The 24,974-nt window shown below is 35.0% G+C and overlaps 1 protein-coding gene across 6 annotated transcripts in view; it reads left to right on the forward strand.

Annotated features, from left to right (window-relative positions):
- Nucleotides 1-24,974, forward strand: part of BIRC6 (baculoviral IAP repeat containing 6) — a 175,732-nt gene that overhangs the window by 87,785 nt on the left and 62,973 nt on the right. For 5 of the 6 annotated variants that reach the window (XM_035322411.1, XM_035322408.1, XM_035322412.1 and 2 more), the window contains 14 exons: nucleotides 1,014-1,576; nucleotides 3,521-3,696; nucleotides 4,251-4,347; nucleotides 4,529-4,723; nucleotides 6,462-6,662; nucleotides 7,304-7,583; nucleotides 9,960-10,216; nucleotides 11,356-11,464; nucleotides 11,997-12,218; nucleotides 15,113-15,893; nucleotides 16,847-16,990; nucleotides 18,747-18,876; nucleotides 21,862-21,993; nucleotides 24,171-24,338. In XM_035322411.1, the coding sequence (XP_035178302.1) occupies nucleotides 1,014-1,576; nucleotides 3,521-3,696; nucleotides 4,251-4,347; nucleotides 4,529-4,723; nucleotides 6,462-6,662; nucleotides 7,304-7,583; nucleotides 9,960-10,216; nucleotides 11,356-11,464; nucleotides 11,997-12,218; nucleotides 15,113-15,893; nucleotides 16,847-16,990; nucleotides 18,747-18,876; nucleotides 21,862-21,993; nucleotides 24,171-24,338 (3,455 nt within the window). The remainder of the gene's footprint in view (nucleotides 1-1,013; nucleotides 1,577-3,520; nucleotides 3,697-4,250; nucleotides 4,348-4,528; nucleotides 4,724-6,461; nucleotides 6,663-7,303; nucleotides 7,584-9,959; nucleotides 10,217-11,355; nucleotides 11,465-11,996; nucleotides 12,219-15,112; nucleotides 15,894-16,846; nucleotides 16,991-18,746; nucleotides 18,877-21,861; nucleotides 21,994-24,170; nucleotides 24,339-24,974) is intronic. The other variant, XM_035322410.1, reaches the window with a different exon arrangement.

A 24,974-nucleotide genomic window follows, 5' to 3' on the forward strand; every position in this document is an offset into this window, starting at 1 on the left:
TTGGAATGTGTTAGGGCTTTTTGAGGCAAACCAAAGGTGGGACTCAAGTCATAAAATGAAGTAAAAACACCTAAAAAGGGTTTAGATGATTATTTGTAAGACCTCAGGCAGTTATTGAATTGCACCGTATCTGCATGTACCATGTGTAAGATTGATTTTAAAGAAAATACATTTTACTGTTAGAACTAATTAAATGGCAAATATTTTCTTCAGGGCAGTTTATAGAAAATGTTTTGTATTTAATGTTAAAAGTTATAGTAGGATTGATCAATGTCAAAAGATACAGAGAAGTATTTCAGAAGTTAGTAACCAAACCGCATTTAAAGAATTAGCAGCTTTTTTTAAGTATACTGATTCAGAAGTCTTATTTTACAGTCTACAAGTAAATATTTAAAAACAGTTGGGAAAATAAAAAGAGATCCATTTAGTAATCAACCAACAAGCACCTACCTGTGACAGCAGGAGTGACTTCTTGTGGTTTTACTTGTAGTTACTATTTGGATAACTAAACTTGACCATTCTTTTCTCTACCATGGGGAAAAAAAAGACAGGAAATAATTCTTAATGATTTTAGTATTAGATGACTTCTTCCTGTAAAGTTTCCATGCAAGTACATGAAACTTTTCACCCACACAAACTGAATAGGGATGTATTGCAAATCTGTACCCACACAATTAACTGGTCAATTAAAAACAAAACAAAAACAACAAAACGAAACTAGACTTTGCCAAAGGAAGCTTTCATCTTTAGTGGTATCAAGCAAGTGATAGCATGAAGAGGTTCCACACACTATGTAATGGTAAATAAATACTGATAAAAACTGATATATAAAAAAGAATGCTTGGCCTGTGTGAAAGATCAGTTGAGACTTCAGCATGCAGTTCCGAAAATGGCTTCATTTTGATTTGTTGTCTGTCTAATGTGCTTTCCAATTCTTAACCAAACAAAAATATCTTATATTTTTGTTTAACTTGTTGATACTGAATAATGAAATATCTATTTTTTTCTCTCAGGGGTGCTTTCCAGACAGGCCAGGGACCCTTGGATGCACAAGTGAAACTCCTGGAATTTACCTTGGAACAGAATTTTGAAGTCGTGTCAGTCAGCACTATTTCTGCAGTAATTGAGTCTATAACATTCCTTGTGCATCATTACATCACATGTTCGGACAAAGTGATGTCTCGCAGTGGCTCAGACAGCTCTGTGGGTGCTCGAGCATGTTTTGGAGGACTTTTTGCCAATATTATCCGTCCAGGTGATGCCAAAGCAGTTTGTGGAGAGATGACGAGGGACCAACTTATGTTTGATTTGTTAAAGCTGGTGAACATTTTAGTTCAACTGCCACTTTCCAGTAACCGAGAATATAGTGCCCGTGTGCCAGTAGCAAGCAGTACTACAGACAGCGTGTCTGATGAAGAAAAGGTTTCAGGAGGCAAAGATGGCAATGGAAGCAATCCTAATGTTCAGGGATCAACTGCGTATGTGGCAGACTTGGTGTTAGCCAACCAACAAATTATGAGCCAGATTTTGTCTGCCCTCGGCCAGTGTAACAGCAGTGCTATGGCAATGATTATTGGTAGGTATTTTGTTAAACAAAAACAATTTGGGGGGGGGTTTATTTGCACAAATCAAACCACTGGATAAGATACCGAAAGAATGGTACTGCATGTGCAAAAGTGGAAAAATATTTTGGAGATGGATAAGCAAAGATCTTGCACTCCATTTCAGAGACAATAGTTGTAAAATTTTGTACTCTGTATCATTTCTCTTATTTCAAAGAAGGTATTTCTGTCCTTTTCTAAGCTAGTCTCTTTTAAGCGAGTATGAAACTATTTAACCAAAGCTATCATCTGAAAGCAATATAGTCTTTGGATGAAAATATGTGAATGTCAGACCAGTGGTCTGACATGAGATCAACAGAGAAAAAAGTATTAATCTCCAGTAGTCAAATTAAACAGCAGGCTGCATTTTATAAGCCTGAATCACATTGTTGGAAGCTTACCGAAATTAATTCCAGAATATCTTATCCTTTACTCTGGATAGTTGGTGTCATGTCACAAGTATGCTATGGATACTGAAAGGAGTTTGTTCTGGGAATTGTTGGTTGTTCTGAGTATGAGTTTTTGCAGGGGGGAAATTCAAATATTCTCAACTTAGATGTCTTTCTAAACCACCACTTTCTAAATTTCTGTCCAGCAAATGTTTTGTATTTTTAAAATTTGGAAAGATAGTGTGTTTCAATATGTTTTTCATAGAATTCTGGGTACTGGGCCAGCTGATCCTTTCAATGGATTTCCCCTGAGGTCTTTTGATATAGGTTATTGCAACTAATGTGTGTGTGTATTTTGGGAAGATATAACAAAACTCCTTGTGATTTTAGTTCCTTCATGAAAAACTGCACTAAGGTCTCTCCAGACAATTTCCTTGAAGAAAACATTTTTCCAAGTCAGCTGCCAATGTTATAGATGATCCAAAAATCAGTTATCAGCATTTATATTTAAACATGTAATGGCTAGTGCAGGATGCTAGCTACCCAGGAAAGATGAACTGGAAGACCTGTGTACTGGTAGGTGGTGCCTCAGGTGTCAAAATGCTGCTAAGAATGTTGATTTATTGCACCTGGCAAGCCAGTTGGTCAGGAACCAGAATAGCCTTGAGTAATTCACTTGTCGCATAAGGTTAAAACATTTGTTTGTTTACCTTTTGTGACTGATTTGTCTATTCATTTCATTAGGGTTTCATGTTTTGTCATTGACAGACCATGAAAATCACACAAGTTACAGTATTCAAATCGTATCCTACCCTCTCCTTGCTTCAAAATCTTCACAGCACCTTAGTTGGCTTCAGCTCTGTCATTTATTTTAAATTCTCTAGACCCTGCAGAGTCTGAGTCTTACCAGACTTCTTTTCTCTCTGTATCCATGCTTCCAGTGCATACCAGTATTTTCTTTCTTGACAACTGACAAGTGATTAAAGTACTATAGCTGTCAATTCTCTTGCCAAAATGTTTCTCTAAGGCACGTTGCAAAGATCACTTAAACGCATTCTCAATGTTATTATCTGTTAGTATAATTCCAGTTCCTGTAAATGGCAGGGAAATGAGATCCATTCCCCCAACTCCAGTCTAAAACCACTTTTAAAAGCTCTTCCAGATTGATGTCATATGCTTTGTGAGACAGTTATATTTACAGAGGTAATCTCTCTTTGGGAAGACTATTCTACTTCTTTCTTTCCTCCTTTTCAGCAATGTGTAGTCAATACTGCTGAATAAATCCTGAACTGTAACACTGAGATGGAAAGATGAAGGAGAGGTATTTCCAATAGAAATGCGTACGTTAAGTGGTCTAGGAACACTAATAGTAATTTATATGATCATGAAAACTGGCCTATTTATAGTTTGTAAAATTCCTGTGAATATTTAACCAAAATGAAATTTAAATGTCTTAGAGTTCTCTTCTGTGCTATAATAGTTTGTTGGGTCTCAGCTTCTGAACCTTGAACTGTTTCTGTTTTCACAAAGGTGCCAGTGGCTTACATCTTACTAAACATGAAAACTTTCATGGTGGCTTAGATGCGATATCAGTTGGAGATGGGTTGTTCACTATCCTGACAACACTTAGTAAAAAAGCAACAACGGTGCAAGTGATGCTTCAGCCAATTCTTACTTACATGGCTTGTGGGTACATGGGAAGACAGGTAGGTTCCCTTTATTTTGCAGCGCATCAAGATAATTATACGTTAGCTGGTGCTGTGTAAAAGAAATTTTGACTTTTTCCAACCTCAAGTCACTATGGTGCAGAAGGTAAGAATGCTCCATCCATTGCTCGTGGTGGAGGGGGAGAAAGAGTTTATTTTAGGACATTTTGACATTGACATCCATCATTTAAGGACATTTTGACATCTGTACACATTCTTGCCTAACAGTTTTTGAAGATGACCGTTTCATTGCGTTCAAGTGGGAAATGCATTTATTGTGTTCATATTAGTGGGTATTCTAAATGCCTAATATTCTTATTTCCCTTTAACTCTTTACCTGATAGATTATTTTTTTCTGTGTCACAAAGACTTTTATGTAGGTGTGAACCTTCTGGAGTGTGATATTGCTAGTTTGTGGTAGAAAGTTCAACTGTGGTGGATTTCCTCTCTGGGATTTTTGCCTACTAAAAGGGGAGACTAAGAGTAGCCAAGCGTATTTCATATGTCATATGAATTCTGTATGAAACTCTGTATTTCTTAACTTTTTCTTGCAGGGTTCTCTTGCCACGTGTCAGTTGTCTGAACCACTGCTCTGGTTCATTTTACGAGTCTTGGACACCAGTGAGGCACTGAAGGCGTTTCATGATATGGGTAAGAATGTCTTTTCCTTGGGTGCATCAAGTAAAAGGCTTATTGCAGATTTTTATGGCACTTAAAGAAGGAATACAGCTATACGTCTGGAGGAGCAAACTTAGTAAATATGCTTTTGCTTGCTTAGAACCTATTGCAGGCTTCTGAACAGTGTTTTTTCCCCCCACGGTGTTATACACAGGTGGTGTTCAGCTTATTTGTAACAACATGGTAACAAGCACAAGAGCAATTGTTAACACAGCAAGAAGTATGGTTTCAACTATTATGAAATTCCTTGATTCTGGTCCCACCAAAGCAACAGACAGCAGTTTGAAAGCAAGAGTGTTAGCTTCTGAGCCTGACAATGCAGAGGGAATTCACAATTTTGCACCTTTAGGTAAGTGATACAACTTTCTCCTGCATTAATATCCAATGGCCACTCAAATCTTTATTACGTTCTTAAAAGAAAGTTTTGTGATAATGTCAATGTTGTAGTACTATTAAACTTGTTAAACAGAGGGGGTACTGGTGTTTCAAGAAGATGTTGAAAGGAATAAACAAATTCTTTGATTAGCCCCTTCTCCACTCAGTAGGGGAAAGAAAGAAAGGGAGCGATCTCTATGTGATGTAGCCACTGCATCAAGGTAGGCCCCTTCCTTCCATAGATTATTTGGATACTCAGGTCCAGCCCAGTTTCTGCAGTAGTCTCACTAAGACTCTCTGACTTCACTTAATGCGCATCACGTATGATCTAGCTGTTACAGAAGTGTTGCAAAGGCAGGTGATGTAAAATGAGCCTGAGCTAGGTCAGACAGAGTAGCAGATGCTGGAGCACTGGACTACTTTTGCTGATGCTGCTCTCATGCTTGCACCTAATTACACCAATGGTACCTGCAAAAATATTTGTTCGAATTGCAGTGCTGTTTTGGTACGAATACAATGGCTGCTGCTTTCTAAAATACATGTGTTTTTGCTGCCTGCTAACCTGTTGTAGCCAAAATAAATAAATATATATATATATATATATATACACACATATATGTGTGTGTGTGTCTCCAGTGTCTCACTGTCAGGAGTAGAGATTTTTTTTTGGAAATTTTGGAAGAACTGTAGGATAAGAGAGAAGTCTCTTCAGTCCTCTCATTCAAATTTAAAAGAATAAAATAAAATGATTTAAAATATGTATGTATTTGAGGTTTATTTTGTAGAATATGGGACCATTAGAAATCTTCTACTTACGCTGTTCACAAATTCTGAAGATGTAAATTTGAGAAACCTGCAAATGTTGATAGTTAAGAGTCCTAAAGATTTATCACAGTGGTTTCTTGCATCCCCAGACTTGCAAAGTGCTGCAGTTATTTATATTCTTCTATGAGTGTATTTATCTTCATACTCTCAACTGAAAGTAAAATATTCTTTTAAAGTGTACCTTCTGATTTTCTTCATTTACTACACTTTGATTCTCATCATGTGGTGTTCTCAGACACAAACTGGATAAGTTTGGAATAATAGTCTGTCAAAATGTATACTCCAGGAATTCACCTCCAATAGGCATTCAGTCACAGGACCAGGCTGTTGCAGCTCTAAAGTAAAACACCCCAAAGCATGTGTAGTTAGAACAGCACAGATCTGGTCTTGGTGTGACATACAACTTGCTAGAAGACATAGTCTAGGTCTTTCATTCTTAACTCATACTAAGATTTGAAAAATAAATAGTTGATGTGGTGTTAGGCTTTTGGTTTTGGTATCTTATTTTAGAAAAATTTAGAGCTTTTTCAGAAAAACATTTGCAGACTTTAATTATAAAGCTATTTGTTACCGTTCTAATATTTAAACCTTTAAAACTTTCATTATGTTAACTATGAATTAACAGAAGTCAAGTTCTAAGCATACTGTTCAACCTGCACCTTTTTGGTTGGTTTGTTTTTATAATCAGATCTTGATGGAAAGTTTAGGGCTTTGGTAGCAAATAGCAAAAAGTAAAACACCTAAGCAGTTTTCATTGTTCTATATGGAATGGATGAATAAACTAAAACAGGTGAGATAGAAAAAAGTGTTTTCCACAATTCAGGTTGTAAGTTGATCTGGATTTTATTAATATATATTAATAATCTAAATACCACTGTTTTTTGAAGGTTCAATCACCTCAAGCAGCCCCACTGCCCAACCTGCTGAAGTACTGTTACAGGCTACTCCTCCACATAGAAGAGCTCGGTCTGCTGCGTGGTCATACATATTTTTACCTGAGGAAGCCTGGTGTGACCTTACGATTCATCTTCCTGCAGCAGTGCTGCTCAAAGAGATCCATATCCAGCCTCATCTGGCCTCTCTTGCAAGTAAGTAGATTTGCTAACACTGATGCTGATATGAATGTTTGAAGGGTAAAACTTAGAAATTATAGAAAGCATGTAATCAGAAAAACTAGAACTGATAAATTGTTTGAAGAATTACAATAAAATTAGTTGAAAAGCTTGATAGTTCTGCTTTTCTTGAGAATTGAAAGCTCCAGTTCTGCTTGATTTTCTTATAGCTTAGAATATGTTTTGTGGAATTAACATTAAATATGCCATGGAAATTGTCAAACGTCTCAAACCTTGGGAAGAACATGATGTTGATCAGGAGCCTTCAGGCAAACTGATTTGGCATGGCAGTTGGAATAAACTATGAGAGAAGCAGTTTTTCAGCTCTTACTGTCATAGCCCAACTAGGGAAAATTTGGTATTTATACTGACAGGACTTGTTTTCATCTTAAATCTTTGGAATAAACTAATATAAACCATTTATCAAAATGCTTATGCATTTTACCATATGTCATAACACATGACAAATACTCTAATTGCTGTTCTGTAGAGGTGTTTGCCTAAGATCATTTTTCATCATCTTGTTCTGTATCTTTAACAGGAATGCATGTTTAATGTTTAAAATTCAAACTACTACCATTTTTTGAGTAGTATTAAATGTTCTTATCTTACTCTAGCTTGCCCTTCATCAGTATCTGTTGAAATAAGTGCAGATGGTGTCAATATGTTACCTTTGTCAACTCCTGTTATCACAAGTGGTCTCACGTATATAAAAATCCAGCTTGTAAAAGCTGAAGTTGCCTCAGCTGTCTGTCTTCGTCTCCATCGTCCACGAGATGCTAGTACATTAGGCCTTTCGCAAATCAAACTGTTGGGCCTCACAGCTTTTGGAAACACCTCGTCTGCAACAGTCAATAATCCATTCCTTCCTTCTGAGGATCAGGTCTCTAAAACAAGGTAAGCATCTGGTAGCGGTGGCCTGAGACTGGAGGAACAGTTAGTGGTCTTTCTTTATGTTATTTTCTGCTCCAAGTAGCACACTGTATTCGTGAGTAGCCGGTTTTGTATTTTAACATTTAAATTTGGACATTTAAAGAATTTTTTATAAATATCTTAGAGTATTATTTTGTTGTTTTACAATAAGCAGTACTTCTCACTTTTTTTTCAGCATGCTTAATCTGCATATGTAAAAGGGTGCATTTCATCCCTGTAATGGTGAAAGAATACAAAGGATAGGCAAGCATTCAGTTCTGTTTCTTCAGTGTGTAGACAGTTGGTTCAAAAAATTAAAACAACATATTTCTTATCTGTACTGAAGTCAGGAGACTTACATTGTAAGTATTGAAGTGGGAATAGAAATAGGACAGTAAAATGTTTTGTGCAAGTCATATCCAATATTTCTGTTTGCAAACATTTGAGAAATACAAACTGAAAATTGTGATTTTGGCATATCAGCAAGATTTTTCAAAAGCTTTTACTTACGTAGGTGACATCTTGAATTTCTTACTTATTTGTAAAATAAAAGTAAATAAACTTTTAAGGACTGCCTCAAAATCAATATTTGAGTTTTCCAACTTTGAATTTAATCATGGGTCAATATTTTAGGTTTCTTGGTTCCACTGAAATCTAGCTTACTAAATTGTTAAAATTCATGACTTTGGAATAGTTCACCTTTGAACTTTAATGTTTATAAATTTGAAAAGAGAGTATGGGGAAGTTTTAAAATAATTTCTTCCACTGGGGAAAAAATGAGAGAGTATGGAAATCCAGAAACCATGAATGCTATCTGCTGTATATTTGATAAAAGCTATATAACTGAAACCGGTCCTTGATCTTGAATAGCAGTGAAACAAATTATTATAGCCATTTACACTATTGTTAGATTTGTACTTCAAAAAAGTTAACTTACAGTTGCACAAATATAAGCAATATCTTTTTTGTTTTTTCATTTTTCTTTTTTTTTTTTTTTTAAAAAAAGTGAGTGTACATTGTAAGTGTCCTGAAATTTTTTATCATGCTTTTCCGCTTACTTTAAGTATCCCCATAAACTAATGTGAGTAATATGGTAGATATGTTAAATAAACTTGGATATAATTTTCTTTTAGACATTGTCAGGAACTTGCTCTTTTCTTAAATGATAAATATTTTGGAATAAGTTATTCCTAAAATAGAAGTGTAAACTTCATTTAAGAGACATGTACGAGCTTCCCATAGTTCAAAAAAAAGGTGGATAAAGTTCGCTGTGAAGATAATGTAACTTGTTATTTTAGAAATTGTTACTGAAAAGGTGTCATTTGTTTCATGTAGAACTTAGATTGCAGTCTTGTTCATAATGCTCATTTAAACAGCACTCTAGTGTATTTTTTATATATAAAAAAAAAATCTGATACATTTCTAAGTTGATCCAGTTACAGTAGGTTTGTTTTATTATTAAAATGAATACCAAAAAACATTGTTAAAGAATAAGAAAGATGGATATGGGAAACGCAATGGTTAACAAATTTTGAATTTCTGCACTTTTTCTGTGCTTTTTGTATTAGGTAGGACTCCGTACTCACTGAGGTTCACTGTAATTTATTGTACATATGTATGACTGAAAAGCTACATGACTAGCCTTGCCATTGCAAATTTCTAATCCTCTTAAACACTGTTATTTTTAGGGAAGTTATACAAATGTATAATTTTAGTGCCAACTACTGCAGGATTTTGACCTTATGAATATGAATAAATCAAATGGTGCCTAAGTGAGGCAATGGGCTCTTTAATCTTTCACATTTATATTGTGGCCAACTCCTTTTAATGTTTTTTTTTAAAAAAAAAAAAAAATGCAAAAGTAAACCAGCAAGAAAAGCCCACATCACTGCTCCAGAGACCCCACAAATCTGAGGTATTTATTGGCTGGCCCTGTTGGAAGAAATCTGTAGTTAAATCAAGAAATCCTGAGAAGCTTTAGTAATAAATCCTGCAGGCTGTCTAACTCTTCCTATTACATGTGCAAGTATTGCAGACTGTAAGGCATGCATGGAAACTAGAAAAGAATGCATGCGGCCAAAAAGTTTGTTTTTATCCCTCTATACAATATTAAGTTAAAAAATAAATGCATAAAAATACTACCTCGACCCACAAACTCTGCCTTTCGTACAACCTTAAACCAGTAGTTACAACAGCAACACTAGATTCAGTTATTTTAATTTACTTTTCTCAGACAATGTCTGATTGCATCACAGCAGTTTCTGCAGCACTTGTCATAGAATCTAATATAGGTAGTTATAGATGAAAAATAAAATAATGAGAAAATGATACATTAGCTCATTTTCCTGTTTTCCTTTTCAGTATTGGATGGTTAAGATTATTACACCACTGCCTCACTCACATAAGTGATTTAGAAGGAATGATGGCTAGTGCTGCAGCACCCACTGCTAATCTGTTGCAGACCTGTGCAGCGTTACTGATGTCACCATACTGTGGTATGCATTCTCCAAACATTGAGGCTGTGCTTGTAAAAATTGGGCTGCAGTCCACCAGAATAGGCCTCAAGCTGATTGACATTCTTCTAAGAAACTGCTCAGCATCAGGGAGTGATCCTGCAGGTGAGTGCAGTGTCTGTCTTTTCAGTTGTTAATGAAAAATCTGCTCGTGCAAATGTACAAATACAGCGTATTTGTGTGTTACTTTCCAAGTCTGAATTTTGCCAGAACTTTTCGTTGTTTTTCTTGCTATCATGTAATTTGCTATTTTTTGAGTATCACAGAGCCTTGTATATGAGTAGCTCTACAATAGTAAAACAGTGCAACCACTATTGTTTTGACTGGTGTAGAATATATGATATGGGGAATGTTTTGAAGTTAAAGAGTAGGCCATGCAATATATCGCAAGTGCAGCTGTATGTGTAGATGCTATGGACAGGTGTTTCAACATAAAGAATATATCGGTATTTTTAAGGAAAATTAGTACAGCAGTGTTTGGGCTGTAATAATCTAGAGGACAGAGTAAATTCTGAATAGTGCTAAGCGAGACACTTGAACAACTGATCTATGTCCCACAGTGAAATGTGCTGCTTATTGTGTGTTTATGACTATATAAATATACTTTGCTGTTTTGTGGCTTTGTAAATGAAAGAAAAATAAATTCTTACCTGGCCTTTTTTGAAGTTTCTGGTAGTAGCAGAAACCACATTTTCGAAATGACTTATATGGCATCCTTCACCAAGAGCTCATGTTTCAGTGTAGCCCACTGTCTTTTCTTGAAATACTGTTAGATAGAAGAGTAGTTTCCTAAAGGGCAGGAGATGAAGAACACAGTAAGGAGAAGATGAATAGGAACCAGTCCAAGGAATTTGTGGGCCTTAGTCCTGTTGATGGAAACTGGAGTTAAATAAGTTTCTGTATTGAGATAAACGTTCGTTTCTGTGAAGCATGAGGTTTGACGGCTCTATTGGTATTAGTTTTGTGTTTTTGGAATATGTTGAAGCAAATCCTGATAGTTAAACCTGTAAGTCCTTTATCTGATTCCTGTTGCACTGATTTTTTCTTCGTTAGTAAGGCGGATTGTTGCATTGAACATATAAAATGTGCAATATTGTGATAGTGGTGCATATAAGAGTTGTTTGTTAATGGCAAAGCTCAATTCAATCTTAACAATTTAATGAGTACTGTTTAAAGATACATATGTAAGTACTTCTATTATTTTCCCCTCTTCCCCCCCTCCTTTTTTTTTTTAATGCGGCAAGATCTGAATAGCCCTTTACTGTTTGGAAGATTAAATGGTCTCTCTTCTGACTCCACAATAGACATTCTTTATCAGCTTGGAACAACTCAGGATCCTGGAACGAAAGATAGGTAATGTTATTTGGATTGTCATAAGGAAGCATAAATAAAAACGATTTGCTAAATAGTGGCTTTCTGTTACTGCACAAAATTTAAAATCTACTTGTTGTAATCTGTTTAAAATCTGGTTATTACACAATAGCTTGAAAGGGCAGAAATCGAAAGATGCCTTTCAGCTTTCCCTCCTATTTGTCTGTATCCTTTGCGCATAATGCATCCCTCTCTTTGTTGCTCTTATGAAAGTTATAAAACTTAGAGTTCAACGGACTTTTCTCTCGGATACTTAGAATTTATGTACCTTCTATGTTTTCTTTCTCTGTACAAAGAAAGCTTACGTTTCGCTGTCTAAGATGATATGTGTTTTTAATTAATTTTACCCTGTTAGTGATCTAAGTCTTGATAAAGTGAGTTTGAGCTCGCTCTTGAACTTTGCTTCAAAAGAAGTGATAAACGTGTAAATCAGATTAACTTGCTGTCTTGAAGTAATTAGGTTTTGAGTGTTTCTTTGACCCTTTGTAATGTACTACATCATCTTGCCTTCCAGAATTCAAGCATTGTTGAAATGGGTCAGTGATTCTGCAAGAGTTGCTGCTATGAAAAAAAGTGGCCGGGTCAGCTACATTTGTCCAAATAGCTCAACAAGAGAGTATGGTCTTTTGATGCCATCTCCTTCCCATTTGCATTGCGTAGCAGCAATTTTGTGGCATAGTTATGAACTGCTTGTTGAATACGATTTACCAGCGTTGCTGGACAGAGAGCTCTTCGAGTAAGTAAAGCAAGCAAAGTATTGTACCTTGTATTTTTGTAACTAAATTATTTTGTTCACCAAAATGATACAACTTCAAGCGGAAAAAGTAGTGAAAATTGTCCTCCCTGATGCTAATTGAGAGAGTAAATACTTAAAGGTGTCTAAACAGGCAGCTTTGTAGTTCTAAATACAAAACTTCAGATACTTCAGGCATAACTGAGTTGAAAAACAAAATTAAAATCAAAACAGTAAATCTATGTATGCGCTTACACATGTGAAAGGTATTATGTTACATGGTTTTGTTTCTGTTTTTTTGAATTTTCTGGATTGTTATTTTTTAAAATTGAGCGTTTGCAGTAATATTCAGAATAACTACAAATCGAGCTCCTCATTGTAATCCTGTTATGTAAGCATTATTACTCATACATGCAGTATCTTTAAGTGATAGCTAAGTGCTCAGGTCAAAGAGGGGAGGATTGCTTTTCTGAAGTCACCAATTCTGTGCCTGCCATAGCCTGATTTGGAAGAAACAAATTACAAAATCTTGAGTGAAACTTGAACTTGGAATTTGTGGGTGTTTGTTGCTTGATTCTAAAGAAGAAAACACCCTTAACAACAATGTATTTGAGCCCAAATTAAAAATAGACAAAATAACAGTGATTCCTAATTTATGTTGCTCAAATATTTCTTCTGTGTAAAGAAAACAAGAAAGAGAAGCCAAGATGGCTTTGTTTCACATGTATTGTAGAAATGTAGCTGTTGAAGTTCTGCATCTGGTAAAGTATCTTTTATTTGTACCTTTTAATGCAATTCCAATTACTGAAAGGAACTTTGATAGCACATATTTTTTTGTTACCTGTAGGAAACTTTTATATTTTTTTTTCTACCTTATTTTCTTCTTTAGGTACAGTCAAACATTCAAACATTGGGAAATGTCCAAGTTATGGTCATTGGTAAAAGCATGTGGAGCTTTTGTATATGTGCAGCATAGTGGGCTGTAGATGTATACTACTAACTAGGCCTTTTCCTGAAGTACATCAGTGTTACTGTCCTATAAATAACTCTTAATTCAAAATGAGCTTGTTCATTTTGGGAATCAATTTAAGGATTTTAAATTGCTTGTCAATTAGCCCTTTCAGGAATAAGAAAATACATTTTATCCATTTTAACATTTGAAAAGGAAGAGCTGTAATAAAATAGATTTCCTAAAATGGATAACCCTTTTGGATTTGCATCAATACGAAAGTGGGTTTAATAACTGACTTCCCATTCTTCAGAGAGAATGTATTTTCATCATAGGATGAAATGAAGAAATACTAATAAAACTATTGCACCAAGTTTCGGTATACATGTTGCAATATAGTCCTGTTCCTCTACCTCCTGCCAACTAAAACTATAATCCATATCAACCAGCATATGGAGCAAATTATATATTTTTAATGAATACAAAAGGATTTTTGTCAGACATGGGTAAAATAATTCTTCTGGTAAAAATAACATCCTCTGTGTATTCTTCATCCTCTTTGATACTTTAACTTCTGAAATATTTTTGTTGACTCTAGCCATAACTGTTTATTTCTCCTTCGTGTCATATTTCATTTCTCTTTTGGATGTATTTTCCAATCATCCCCATTTTTCATTTCAATAATTCTGTTTTGGACAATGGATGCTAAATTATTCCTGAGTTATTTTTCATCTAGTTGGAAAAGAACCTTATTTTTCACAGAGCATGAACTTACCCAGAAAATTTTGGCAGAAGGATTGCGTGAATATATAGTTGGAGAAGAGTTCAAGTGTGCCTTTATTGCATGTGGACTTTATTAAAAATAAAAATACTTGGCATGTGGAAATTTTTCCCAAAGTCACAGGTCCACTTGGTCACTGAGATAACTTGCTAGTGTTTTATTTTCGAGTGTTTTTTAATCAACCAGCAATAAAGCTATTTTTTTTGTAGACCCATGTTCTCTTTTGGACTCTTTGAGTCCCTTTGACTAAATGTAAAATAACACTTGAATCCAGAAGAGAGAAGAACAATCGTTGTCTTTAAACAGGAAATGTGATATGTGATGATAGATCCAAACTTATTAAAAACTAACATTGAAGTGGCACAAGGTTTGCGTCGCCTGTGTGTGTAAAGGTTAAGATGATGTAACTTATTTATAGTGCCATGGTAATGCACATGCAGTTCAGAAAACCCATACTTTTTAAAGAATATATACTTCACCTACTCTTATCAAATTTGTATGAAAAAATGTTTTCACTGATTCACAAATAGCACTTCAAAAGTATAAGATAAATAATAGGAGCAAAATTAGATTTTGCGTTCGTGTGCTTTTGATTAATATTTCAGCTGATAGGATTTAAATACAAGTGAGTTCAAAGGTAGATAGGATGTTAGTATCAGGAATAATTCTGTTGTTAACTTGTGTCTGAAGGAGGGCAAGGATGATGTCATTCAACCAACAAAAAGAAAAAAAAATAAAAAGTAAATGTATTAAAATACTTTCAGTTTTTACAAAGGACTGATTAAGAGAGCTTTGTGAAAATGGGCATGTGTTACTCTAGTAGCTGCATCTTGGAGAGTTGAAAGCAAAGAGGGGTAATGGTTAGCTCAGAAATGTGTAAATGTAAATTATGTGACAACTGTCCAAAGTCTGAAATCCTGCCTTTCACTTGCAACATGCCAGAAGAATCAGTTCTTAACTATTTTAAATAAGGTATGATGAAATAAATTCCAACATAAGGATGAGGAATGCCATCTGCTGATACCGTGACCCAAAAGAAGCTGTCAAACTTAGCTCAGGGTTTTACAATAGCTTCTAGAATAGTTAATGTGGAAAGATGATGTATAAACTGAAAAAGGGAATATGACTGGCAAGCTGTATCTTGATGTGATCTTCTGTCTTCTACAGGTCGCTGTTCAACTGGTCCATGTCTCTTCCCTGCAACATGGTTTTGAAGAAAGCCGTTGATAGTTTGCTTTGCTCAATGTGCCACATCCATCCAAATTATTTTTCCTTGCTCATGGGATGGATGGGTATCACTCCTCCTCCGATGCAGTGTCAGCACAGACTGTCCATGACTGATGACAGCAAAAAGCAGGACCTCAGTTCATCTTTAACAGATGACTCTAAAAACGCACAAGCCCCTCTTGCACTAACAGAGTCTCACCTGGCTACTCTTGCTGCCTCATCTCAGTCTCCTGAAGCTATCAAGCAATTATTGGACTCAGGTTTGCCTTCACTGCTTGTAAGAAGTCTTGCTAGTTTCTGCTTTAACCATACTTCTAGCTCTGACTGCACTGCACAATCAATGGATGTCACCCAGGATAGGCTCAGGAGGCATCATGTTCCACAGCACTTTAATAAAATGCCTATCACGGCAGACCTAGTTGCTCCTGTTCTCAGGTTTTTGACAGAAGTTGGCAACAGCCACATCATGAAGGATTGGTTGGGTGGTTCTGAAGTCAATCCATTGTGGACAGCACTTTTATTTCTGTTGTGCCATTCTGGTGCTACTTCTGGAGGACACAATGTGACTGCACAACAGACCAGTGCAAGATCTAGCTTGCTTTCTTCAACTGTTACAGCAGGATTGACCACTCAACAGCGGACAGCAATTGAAAATGCAACAGTTGCTTTCTTCTTACAGTGCATTTCTTGCCATCCTAATAACCAGAGGCTTATGGCACAGGTGAGAGAAAAAACAAATGCAATTTTCAGTTCTTTACTAATAATGACAGATGAAACTTGCCTAGTCCAAAATTTCAAAACTTATTTTTTTAAGCTTTCTTTAAGGTGTTTGGTTGGTTGGTTTGGGTGTTGTTTTTTTTTTTTTTGTAAATTGTCATAAACTGAGTGAAATTTGTGTTAAAACTGCTAGCTTGTTGGTCTGACTTCGTAAAGTATAAAAAAGTTTCAGTATGGCCGTTCAGTGCTGTGTATGGATTTGTATTCCTCTTGGCTGCATAAAAATAGATTTATTGCGTTAATAAGGTACTTTAGACCAAAATCCAAAATGCTGTATTTAAGTACATAGGTTTAAACTCTTCTGAAGTAGAATTTGAAAATAAGGCTCTATACACATCTTTTAATTTAGAAACTTAAAGGAGATTTTCTGGTTCATTTGTTTACACAACCATACATGCTGTGCAATTGGTGTTCAGTGATATGTGGACTATTACAGAACAGTCTACTATTCAGCTAATTTCCTCACAATTACTAACCTTTCAGACCTAGCTGAATAAGTCTTTTTCTTTCAACATTAAGAATGTCAAGGCCCATTCACGTTTCCATGTGAATGACCAGTACTAATACTCCTAATACTCTTAAGGAGTAGAAAATGTTTGCTTTAGGAATATAGGAATATAAAAGACATTTTTCTGAATACTTAATCTTCAACTCTCTTATTGAGTAGTCTAACGTGTTTACAATTAATTACTTTGGTGCTATAGTCAGTATTTTGAGCTTGTTTAAAAAAAAAATGTCTGCTGTTGATACTTTCTTCAGTGGTCCTCATTTCTAATCTGGATTGAATGGTAACTGGAAGGTGGATCTTAGGCACTGCCTACTATGGCCGTGTAGAGCTATATTTTAGAGACCTAAATATAGAAATATTTTAAATAGGATGTCATTTTGCATTCCCAGGTTCTCTGTGAATTGTTCCAGTCCTCTCCTCAGCGTGGGAACCTCCCAACCTCTGGAAATATTTCAGGATTTATTAGGAGGCTTTTTTTGCAACTGATGCTGGAGGATGAGAAAGTGACTTTGTTTCTTCAGTCCCCATGTCCAGTAAGAGTTTTTGATATCTGTATGGTGACCATGGATCAAATGTAGCCTAAAAAAAAGATGTGTGTTTTCAACTTTGAAAGGTCAGGCAGCAGCTTTTCCTACTATACACATTTGGAAAGGAATGCTTTGGTGAATTGTAACTCAGCTTTTTAAAAGACAATTTAAGGCACTGTTGTAAGTCAAAGCTGTCTTACCGAAAGCATTGTGATTCTGAAAGAATAGAAAACTGAAACCTTTTAATATTATCCATAAGCATTAGCAGTGAATCCTGATATAAGTTCTAGTCCTCGCACCAGTTCTTTATCATCAGTTTCATTGAGGAATTAGTTTTGATGCTTCAAAACTGGCAGAGATCCTTTAACATTAGCCACAACACCACAGATACATTCTTGAGTGACAAATACTTGAACTGATTTGTAAAGCTAATGTATGCTTTTACATTTCTACATGCTTCACCAGAACAGAGTTGTAATCAATGACTGAACTGCTGTGCTCTCAGCTGAAGCCTGTGAATAAAGAAACCTTCTGGAAAACCAGAAGTATTAAAAGATGCGGTACTGCCAGACAAGGAAAAAATACTTTCTACTTTGATTTCTGCTGTTCTTTATCTCAAAAGAAAAGTCCTACATGAAATATTACACCAGGGAAAGTTGGTCAGAAAGTGTAAAATGTAAAAGGGACAGTAAATCAGTTTCTGTGCAAACATATTTAAACACTTTGTTTTAACCTGGCTAAGATGAATTGTTAATATGGAGTTTGGCAACATCAAGGGAACATCAATTTTCTATTAAAGCATTTTACATAGAACGGATTTTTGCAGAGAGTTACTGAATAACTATCAGTAAGTAAAAACAAAAACAAGTTATTGAAAACATGTTTTCAGATAATTCAGTTTCTTCTGTTAACAATACCAGGAAACAATCTGACTGTCCTTACTGAGTAGAAGGTTTGTCTTTAACATCCAAGGAGAAACCTTAAAAATAATCTGAACATGCAAACTATACTTCTAGTATGTCCAACAACATGACCTTTAAAATGTTAGATTCCCGTTTTTGTCCCTGAAGTTCCTACCAAAACTATATTTTATAAGCCAAATTCTCATTATCATAAAGTATTAAATTCATGTAATAGTATTGCACAATGCTAAATTGATTCTGTAAATGAATGTTAGCAAACAGTCCTCCTGATGATTGGGGAAGGGAACAATAGCTCTCTTTGTACAGAAAAGTCTGTAAGCAGTTACTGCAAGAAAAGAACAATACAAAAATACAGTCAGAGCTTAGGCTAAAATATATTACCATATTTAAAATGTTTTAACTAGTAATGACTTAGATATATCATCTAGAATAAAGTTTATGCTCGTCAGAGCACTAGAGAAATAACATCTTTCCCTATTACAAGTATATTGTGATTTTTCCTAATTAATTTCAGAAATAGTTGAGTCTCCAACATTTAGTTTTGTCTCATGTACAGCTATTGAAAATATTTAAAAATAATAATAAATATACTATATTGTTTCTGATGCTAAAAATATTCCCGGCATTTTAAACAAACTTTTTTGAGTTAAGAAATTAAACTTATCCTAATTTGATGCATTTTTACTGTAAACTTTTGAAGCTGAGGGATATGTAAGGTTTCTCTTTCAGCACACAGAAGACTTAATTTTATTTTGCCAAGGTGAGTTTATAAGAACTTAGTGTTTTAGCTTACTTCTGAATTTCAAATAGTGTTAAAAGTTGACTTTTTTTTCTTTCAGCTGTACAAAGGTAGAATTAATGCTACTAGTCATGTTATTCAACATCCAATGTATGGAGCTGGACACAAATTTCGTACTCTTCATTTGCCTGTCTCAACAACTCTAGCGGAAGTTCTTGATCGTGTGTCAGGCAAGTTTGCAATGTTTCTTGTTTTATTTTTTAAGAAGATTAAAAAAATAATAAAATAAAAAGGAAGCCTAAAATAAGTATTTCTTACATGTATATTTGCAATGGTCATAGGTATTTGCCAGATGTAACTCAGAGGTCTCAACTGTAAGCTTTTGCAAATGCATCACATATTCCACTTCTGTCTTTTCCTTCCATAGAACTCAAATTCTGGTAACTTAGCTACCATTTGGTAGGGAAGGTTGGATTTTTGTTTGTTTTGTTTTTAAGTATTCATATATGGTGTTGCAAATATACCTTAAGAATACAAGTGATACTGCAAATACTAGTCTTTAAAATGCCCTGTCTTTCACCCAGTTGCTTAAATATTCCGAAATAAAGGCACTTGAATATACTGGAACTTAAAAGATTATCCCAAAATGAAGAAGAAATGATGTTGCTATGAAAATGACATTAATGAAGGATACATCTAGTCTCTGTAGATACACATTTGTACATTATATAAAATTTTCAGTTTACTTACTAAATGGAGATTGAAAAGCTTTATTTACTTCTAGAGATTAATTTTAAAATTATAAGCAATGAGAGGACAATATCAAGGCATGAATTTATTTGAAATTTAAATAGAAATAAATATTTAGTTATACTAGTTGAATAAACATGGAGCAGTGAATCTATAGGGGGTTCTGTTGACCAGGACTCCACATGACCAGGCCTCCACATTCCATAATCAACTGTGAAGTGTGCACTTAGCTGCACACGTGTCTGACTAGGTATGTATGTTCTTATATGTGGTTATGTTTGTATCTTTTTTAACCCCTCACTGTAGGAAGGAGATCTAACTATGTAGGAAGCAGAGGAACTATGGCCTTTTTATGCCTGCTTTAAATCTTTAATTAATTAACAAATGCATTAGGGCAAAAAATGTGTTACCTAATGAGCTGATAGAAGTACTGTAATGGTATTTGACATCTCCAAACACCAGATAAAACAACATTTGCTTAGGGATGTGAATCAAAAAAATAGTGAAGTCTAGAAAGATGCTTGAAGCTTATTTATCAAGGAATAATTTACTATTTCACATAGAAATATGTATTCAGTTAGCATCCAGACATGATCATGTGTGGAATGTGACCAAGGTCTCTAGTTCCTTGTGCTATTTACAGTCAGAATTGCTCTAATGGGGGAGACTGTCATGCACATGAGGTAAGGATCAGTTGTTGAGCAGTGATATAACCTGTACTGAATAGCTGCCTCGGTGGTGCACTGTGCTCAGTTTGATAGCCAGTGCTAACAGGGACTGGGGAGGGGAATGTGATGATGTGATGTACAGTAATGCACATAATTGAAATCGATCAAATGCTGACTGCTTAGCGCATCATAACTCTGCTTTGTGCTACAGAGTTGTTTCATTTTAAATTGGAAAAATTAATTCTGGGAAAGTTCAGGTTCTTTTATGTTTTCATCTCTCATCTATTGTGATTTTTCTGATGGTATTAAATGCTTTGCGATTCTTATATGTCATTCAATGAAAGTCCACGGTTGGGATAGTTAAAGGAGTTTTGAATATACAAGGGGTAAGCTATGTGTTTAGGGTGATGGAGGGAGAGAAGGGATTGACGGAGGGTGGAAAAGAAGAAAAGACTGCCACCACTGCAACAGTAGGAAGTCATGAAGATCCTGTGTTGGAGGCTATCCCTTAGATTAATTTCTTTTTCTTTGACTATGCTACTAATGTTTCCTATTATATTAAGATCTCAAATTGATCATTTCATATGTTCTGCAAATATAAATCATAAGCACATTCATTTTGTACTTTTTCTCCCTGTCTTAAAAAAGAAAAGTGTGGTATAAAATCATTGTTATATCTGCTGCTCACGTCCCTTCACCAGAGGAAGAAAATGTGCAGTGTCACGGTAGATAGGATTGCTTAGGATGAGTACCAGTTGTTTTGTATTCCATCCACCTTAGTTTTAACTTACTGGTCGTGACAGGTCAGGAAGACTGAAAAACTAAGGTGCATATTACCTGAATACTAAAAATACCATTGCTTGAGCATCCTCAGTAGTTTTATTAACAAACTTTAAATTGTTTGGCAATAAATGGGCATTCAGTCCATGGCACCAAACTGGAGCTACGCCGAAGTTTAAATAATACTAATGAGTATTTTTTAAAAGTCGGTACCCAGTCTGAAATATGTATCCACAAATTTTTTTTTACATATATATATATATACACACACACGTATACATAAATAGATGAAGATTTAGTGTGGCTGTTAGGTCCTGAGTAGTACAGCTCTCCACTCATCTTCAAAGCAATTGGAGAATGATTGGCAATTTTGATGCCAGTGTTGTACCTTACAAGGTGTAAAATAATCCATTGTAAACAATAATAAATAGATTTTTAAGTTGCTTGCTGATATATGTGATCTGCAGTAATGATTGAACCAAAATGTTTGAACTGCAGTAATCTAATGTTCACTAAAGCAAATGCACAAGTTTTGGATGTGTAATGTCCTTTGTGTGTCTTCTCATTTCAAAGGAACTATCATACTCACCAGATCTGAAATTAGTTCAGTATATAACACTAGAAAACTGATCCTAAATACAATGTAATACAATTTAAATAAATCTGTAAGCATCCATAAAAAGAAATATATATATTTAAATATATATATATTTAAAAAAAGGTCTTATTCTGATTGCATTTTTACTTGGTTGCAGTTGTGTTTTAATGTATGTGTATTTGACCTGTCATGTAATAGTTTTAACAGTTGTAAATTGACAGAGGACATCTTTGGGGGGAGAGGGTGGCCAGAATTGCAGTACCTTAAGGTTTAGATATTTATAAGAACATTACTGACAGAGAGAGAAGTCTAAGCTGTGTAAATAGCTGAGAATAGTCTTGTTAACAGCCTAGAAACTGGTAATAAAATCAACTTGGTATCCTGAAATGCTTTTCTCTCCTGTTTTTCTTCCCATATAGATACACCCAGCATCACAGCTAAGCTAATTAATGAACAGAAGGAAGATAAAGAAAAAAAGAACTACGAAGAAAAAGAAAAAGTTAAAGCAGAAAATGGATTCCAGGACAATTACAGTGTTGTTGTTGCTTCTGGTAGGTTTTTTTCTTCTGTCTTCTGAGAAAGAAAAAAAAAAAAAAAAGTCTTTCTGGCATTATAAGCGAGGGAAAAACAGTATTTACCAAATATTCATTTCATTACTAATGCTTAGAAAAAAATACAGCGCCCAGTTAATCTAAGTGGCTGCTAAGCAGCAAAGATGAGTTCCTGGTAGTAGAACTGCTGCCTCTACTGAATTATATACTTCGATAAATTTGTACCTAAATGTGGCTGTCTGTGGTATGTTGTGGATGCTGTAGCTAGTGTAGACACATACCTGGAGCACAGATTACATGGGAAGATTCTAGTTTTTGTGTACCATTAATATTGGTTGGGTATTAATTCCTCAGCCTTTTTGCAGTGCTCAGTGCATCAGTCACCTACTTCCAAAATATGTTTTGGAAATAAAAGAATTCATGTACTTTGCATAACAACTGTGTTTAAAAACTGTCATATGCATAAGTCGTATAAGCACAAAACCATGTTATTCCACTTAGAAACCACAAAAAATGGGTCTTCTTCCAAAGCTTTCACCTTGTAAAAAATCACGTCCTTCTGAAATCACTCATATAAAACCTCCAAAATTGCTATGGAGATTATAGATTGAACACACTAATCTTGTAGTGGTACAAGATTACAGTTCAGGTGATGGCTGTAGAGATAGTCTTTCAGTTTGAAGTTTTGTTGTGTTTGAGAGATTATTAAACTTCAAACTACCGTTTTCCTGTCTAGCTTTCTGCCCTCATTGAGCTTTCTTAATTTCATTTACACTTCATGAAGCATGAAGAAGAGATGCTGATTTCCTTTGACTGCTGGCACCAATATTTCTTAAGCTTTTCCTTCCAGGATTTTAGATGTAGATGGAATTCTAAATTCATGTGTTGAATTAGGGAAGCAGTTTCATGGATCTTGGTATATGTTTAAAACAATACAGCTGCTTGTTAATTACAATATCTTTATTTGGAGAGATTCTTGCAGTAGGTGACAAACAGAATAAACATGTTTTGATGAAATCTAAAACATTAAGAGATTTAAGTTAAGGGTTAAAACATGAATAAAGAATCTGGGAAGGAACAAAAAAAAACAACAAACATTTCAATATTGAAGATAAGGCATAGCATAACCAGCTGTCTCATCCCACTTGTATCTCTGATTATACTGCCCAATATAACCCATTCCCTGTTCAGAAAGAAACAGACTTAAGTTTTTCATTCTTTTTGCTTGTATTTCTTCCTGTTAGTTAAAACAGTTTAAATGTAAATTTATTTAATTTACATTTGGTTTTACTGTTTGTTCATGGAGCCTTTTCTTCTTTTGTCTGTCGCTTTTTATGTTTTCTGTTTTGTATATTAGTATTGTCAAAAAGTCGCACAGCCAGTGTTTAACTTGCTTCCTGTTGGCAAAATTATTAGAGAGCAGAGATGTTATTTGCAGCCTGATCTTCCTGAGACAAGCTGTTTTAGTGGACTGAGACTGAGTATTATAGCTGCTCCTACTGATCAGCTGAAACCAGAACATATTATAACATTCTGGGTCATGATGATGTTAGTTTGCCAGCTGCTCTTGGCAGATTATAATGCAGTAGTTTTATGTGTCTTTGTATTTGGATCTGTTGACTTTTTTATTTGGTCTATCACTGTCTAGAAGGGTACACAATAGAAGTCCAGTTTCAATATACCTTGAGTCAATTTTGGCTGTCTCAAAATATGGCAGTCTTGAAAGCTCAGTAAGCTTTCATGGAGCTTCTGCCTTTTAGTTTTCATGTGGTGCTTACTTGAAAGGTTTTGACCAAGGCAACTTTAAAAGCATAAATGTGTGTCAATGTAGAATGTTTTGCCTTAGGTTATTTCAGTTGGAAAAACAACCTAGATAAGTTTTACATAGGGCCTGTTGGTAGATTATTTCTTAAACTCACTTAAAGCGCAAAATCAGAGTAGTTGTTGCCTTCTTCTTTGAATAATATGATCTAGTACAGTTACAGCTTGGTTTATGTCCAGAGCTTAGGAGGACATGCAACTTTAAAAATACTGGGGTTAGATCCAAATATATTTTATATATGAATGCTGTTCTGATACTTAATTTGTTGGTACTGAAAATTTTAACTAGCTTGGCTAGCTGAAGTTATTAAATACCATAATAACTTTAAATTTTATTTTTTTTATCTCTGTACGAGGTTTGAAATCTCAGTCAAAAAGAGCTGTTTCATCCACCCCTCCACGTCCACCATCAAGACGAGGAAGAGTTATTGCAGATAAAGTGGGTACCTCTTCCTCAGGAGGAGAATCTTCCAGCAAAACTATTAGTGTTCCAGTTTTCCATCTATACCATAAACTTCTACCAGGTGATTTTATTATCTGCTTTTCAACTTCAAAAAATGGTCTTTTTCAGTGGCTGATACATCATTAGAAAGTAGATATAGTGATGATGTTCATCTTTATCTTTTTATTAAGTCTCTTGAGGCGTGGAGCACTTCTGGCTTGGTAACAGGATGTGGAGCATTATAACATCATTGTAACTTGAAAAATATAAGTTACACTGTTCTTCCTTGAAGTTTAGTGCCTGGTTCCTAAGTAAAATCTTAAAAACATTTCAATTTTCACTTAGGAGTAAGAAGATTGTTTTGGTTTTTTTTGTAAGCCAACGTGCATTTTCTTTGATCTGCAAGGCAACATTAAACCGGTATTTGTACCCTGTGATTTCATGTTCTGAGTGGGCAGCCAACTGTCATCCCTCTCCAGAGGGCTGATTTTCCCTTTCAGGAATATTTCTGAATTCCATAATATTTGCCTTTTCAGAAACAGCATTGCTGAAGTAGTTAGTCATGTTTTACATATAGCACGTAGGTAATCACATTTTATCAGCAGTCTGGGCAAAGCTGGTGGCAGATTTGCATTTGATAGAGATTGGTGACTAGAATTCTTAACCTTAGATCAGTGATAAAGGACAGGAACATGCATAAAATATTATGCAGAAGAGA

This window comes from Oxyura jamaicensis, chromosome 3 (assembly GCF_011077185.1).
Source record: "Oxyura jamaicensis isolate SHBP4307 breed ruddy duck chromosome 3, BPBGC_Ojam_1.0, whole genome shotgun sequence".
In the NCBI taxonomy this organism is placed as follows: Eukaryota; Metazoa; Chordata; class Aves; order Anseriformes; family Anatidae; genus Oxyura; species Oxyura jamaicensis.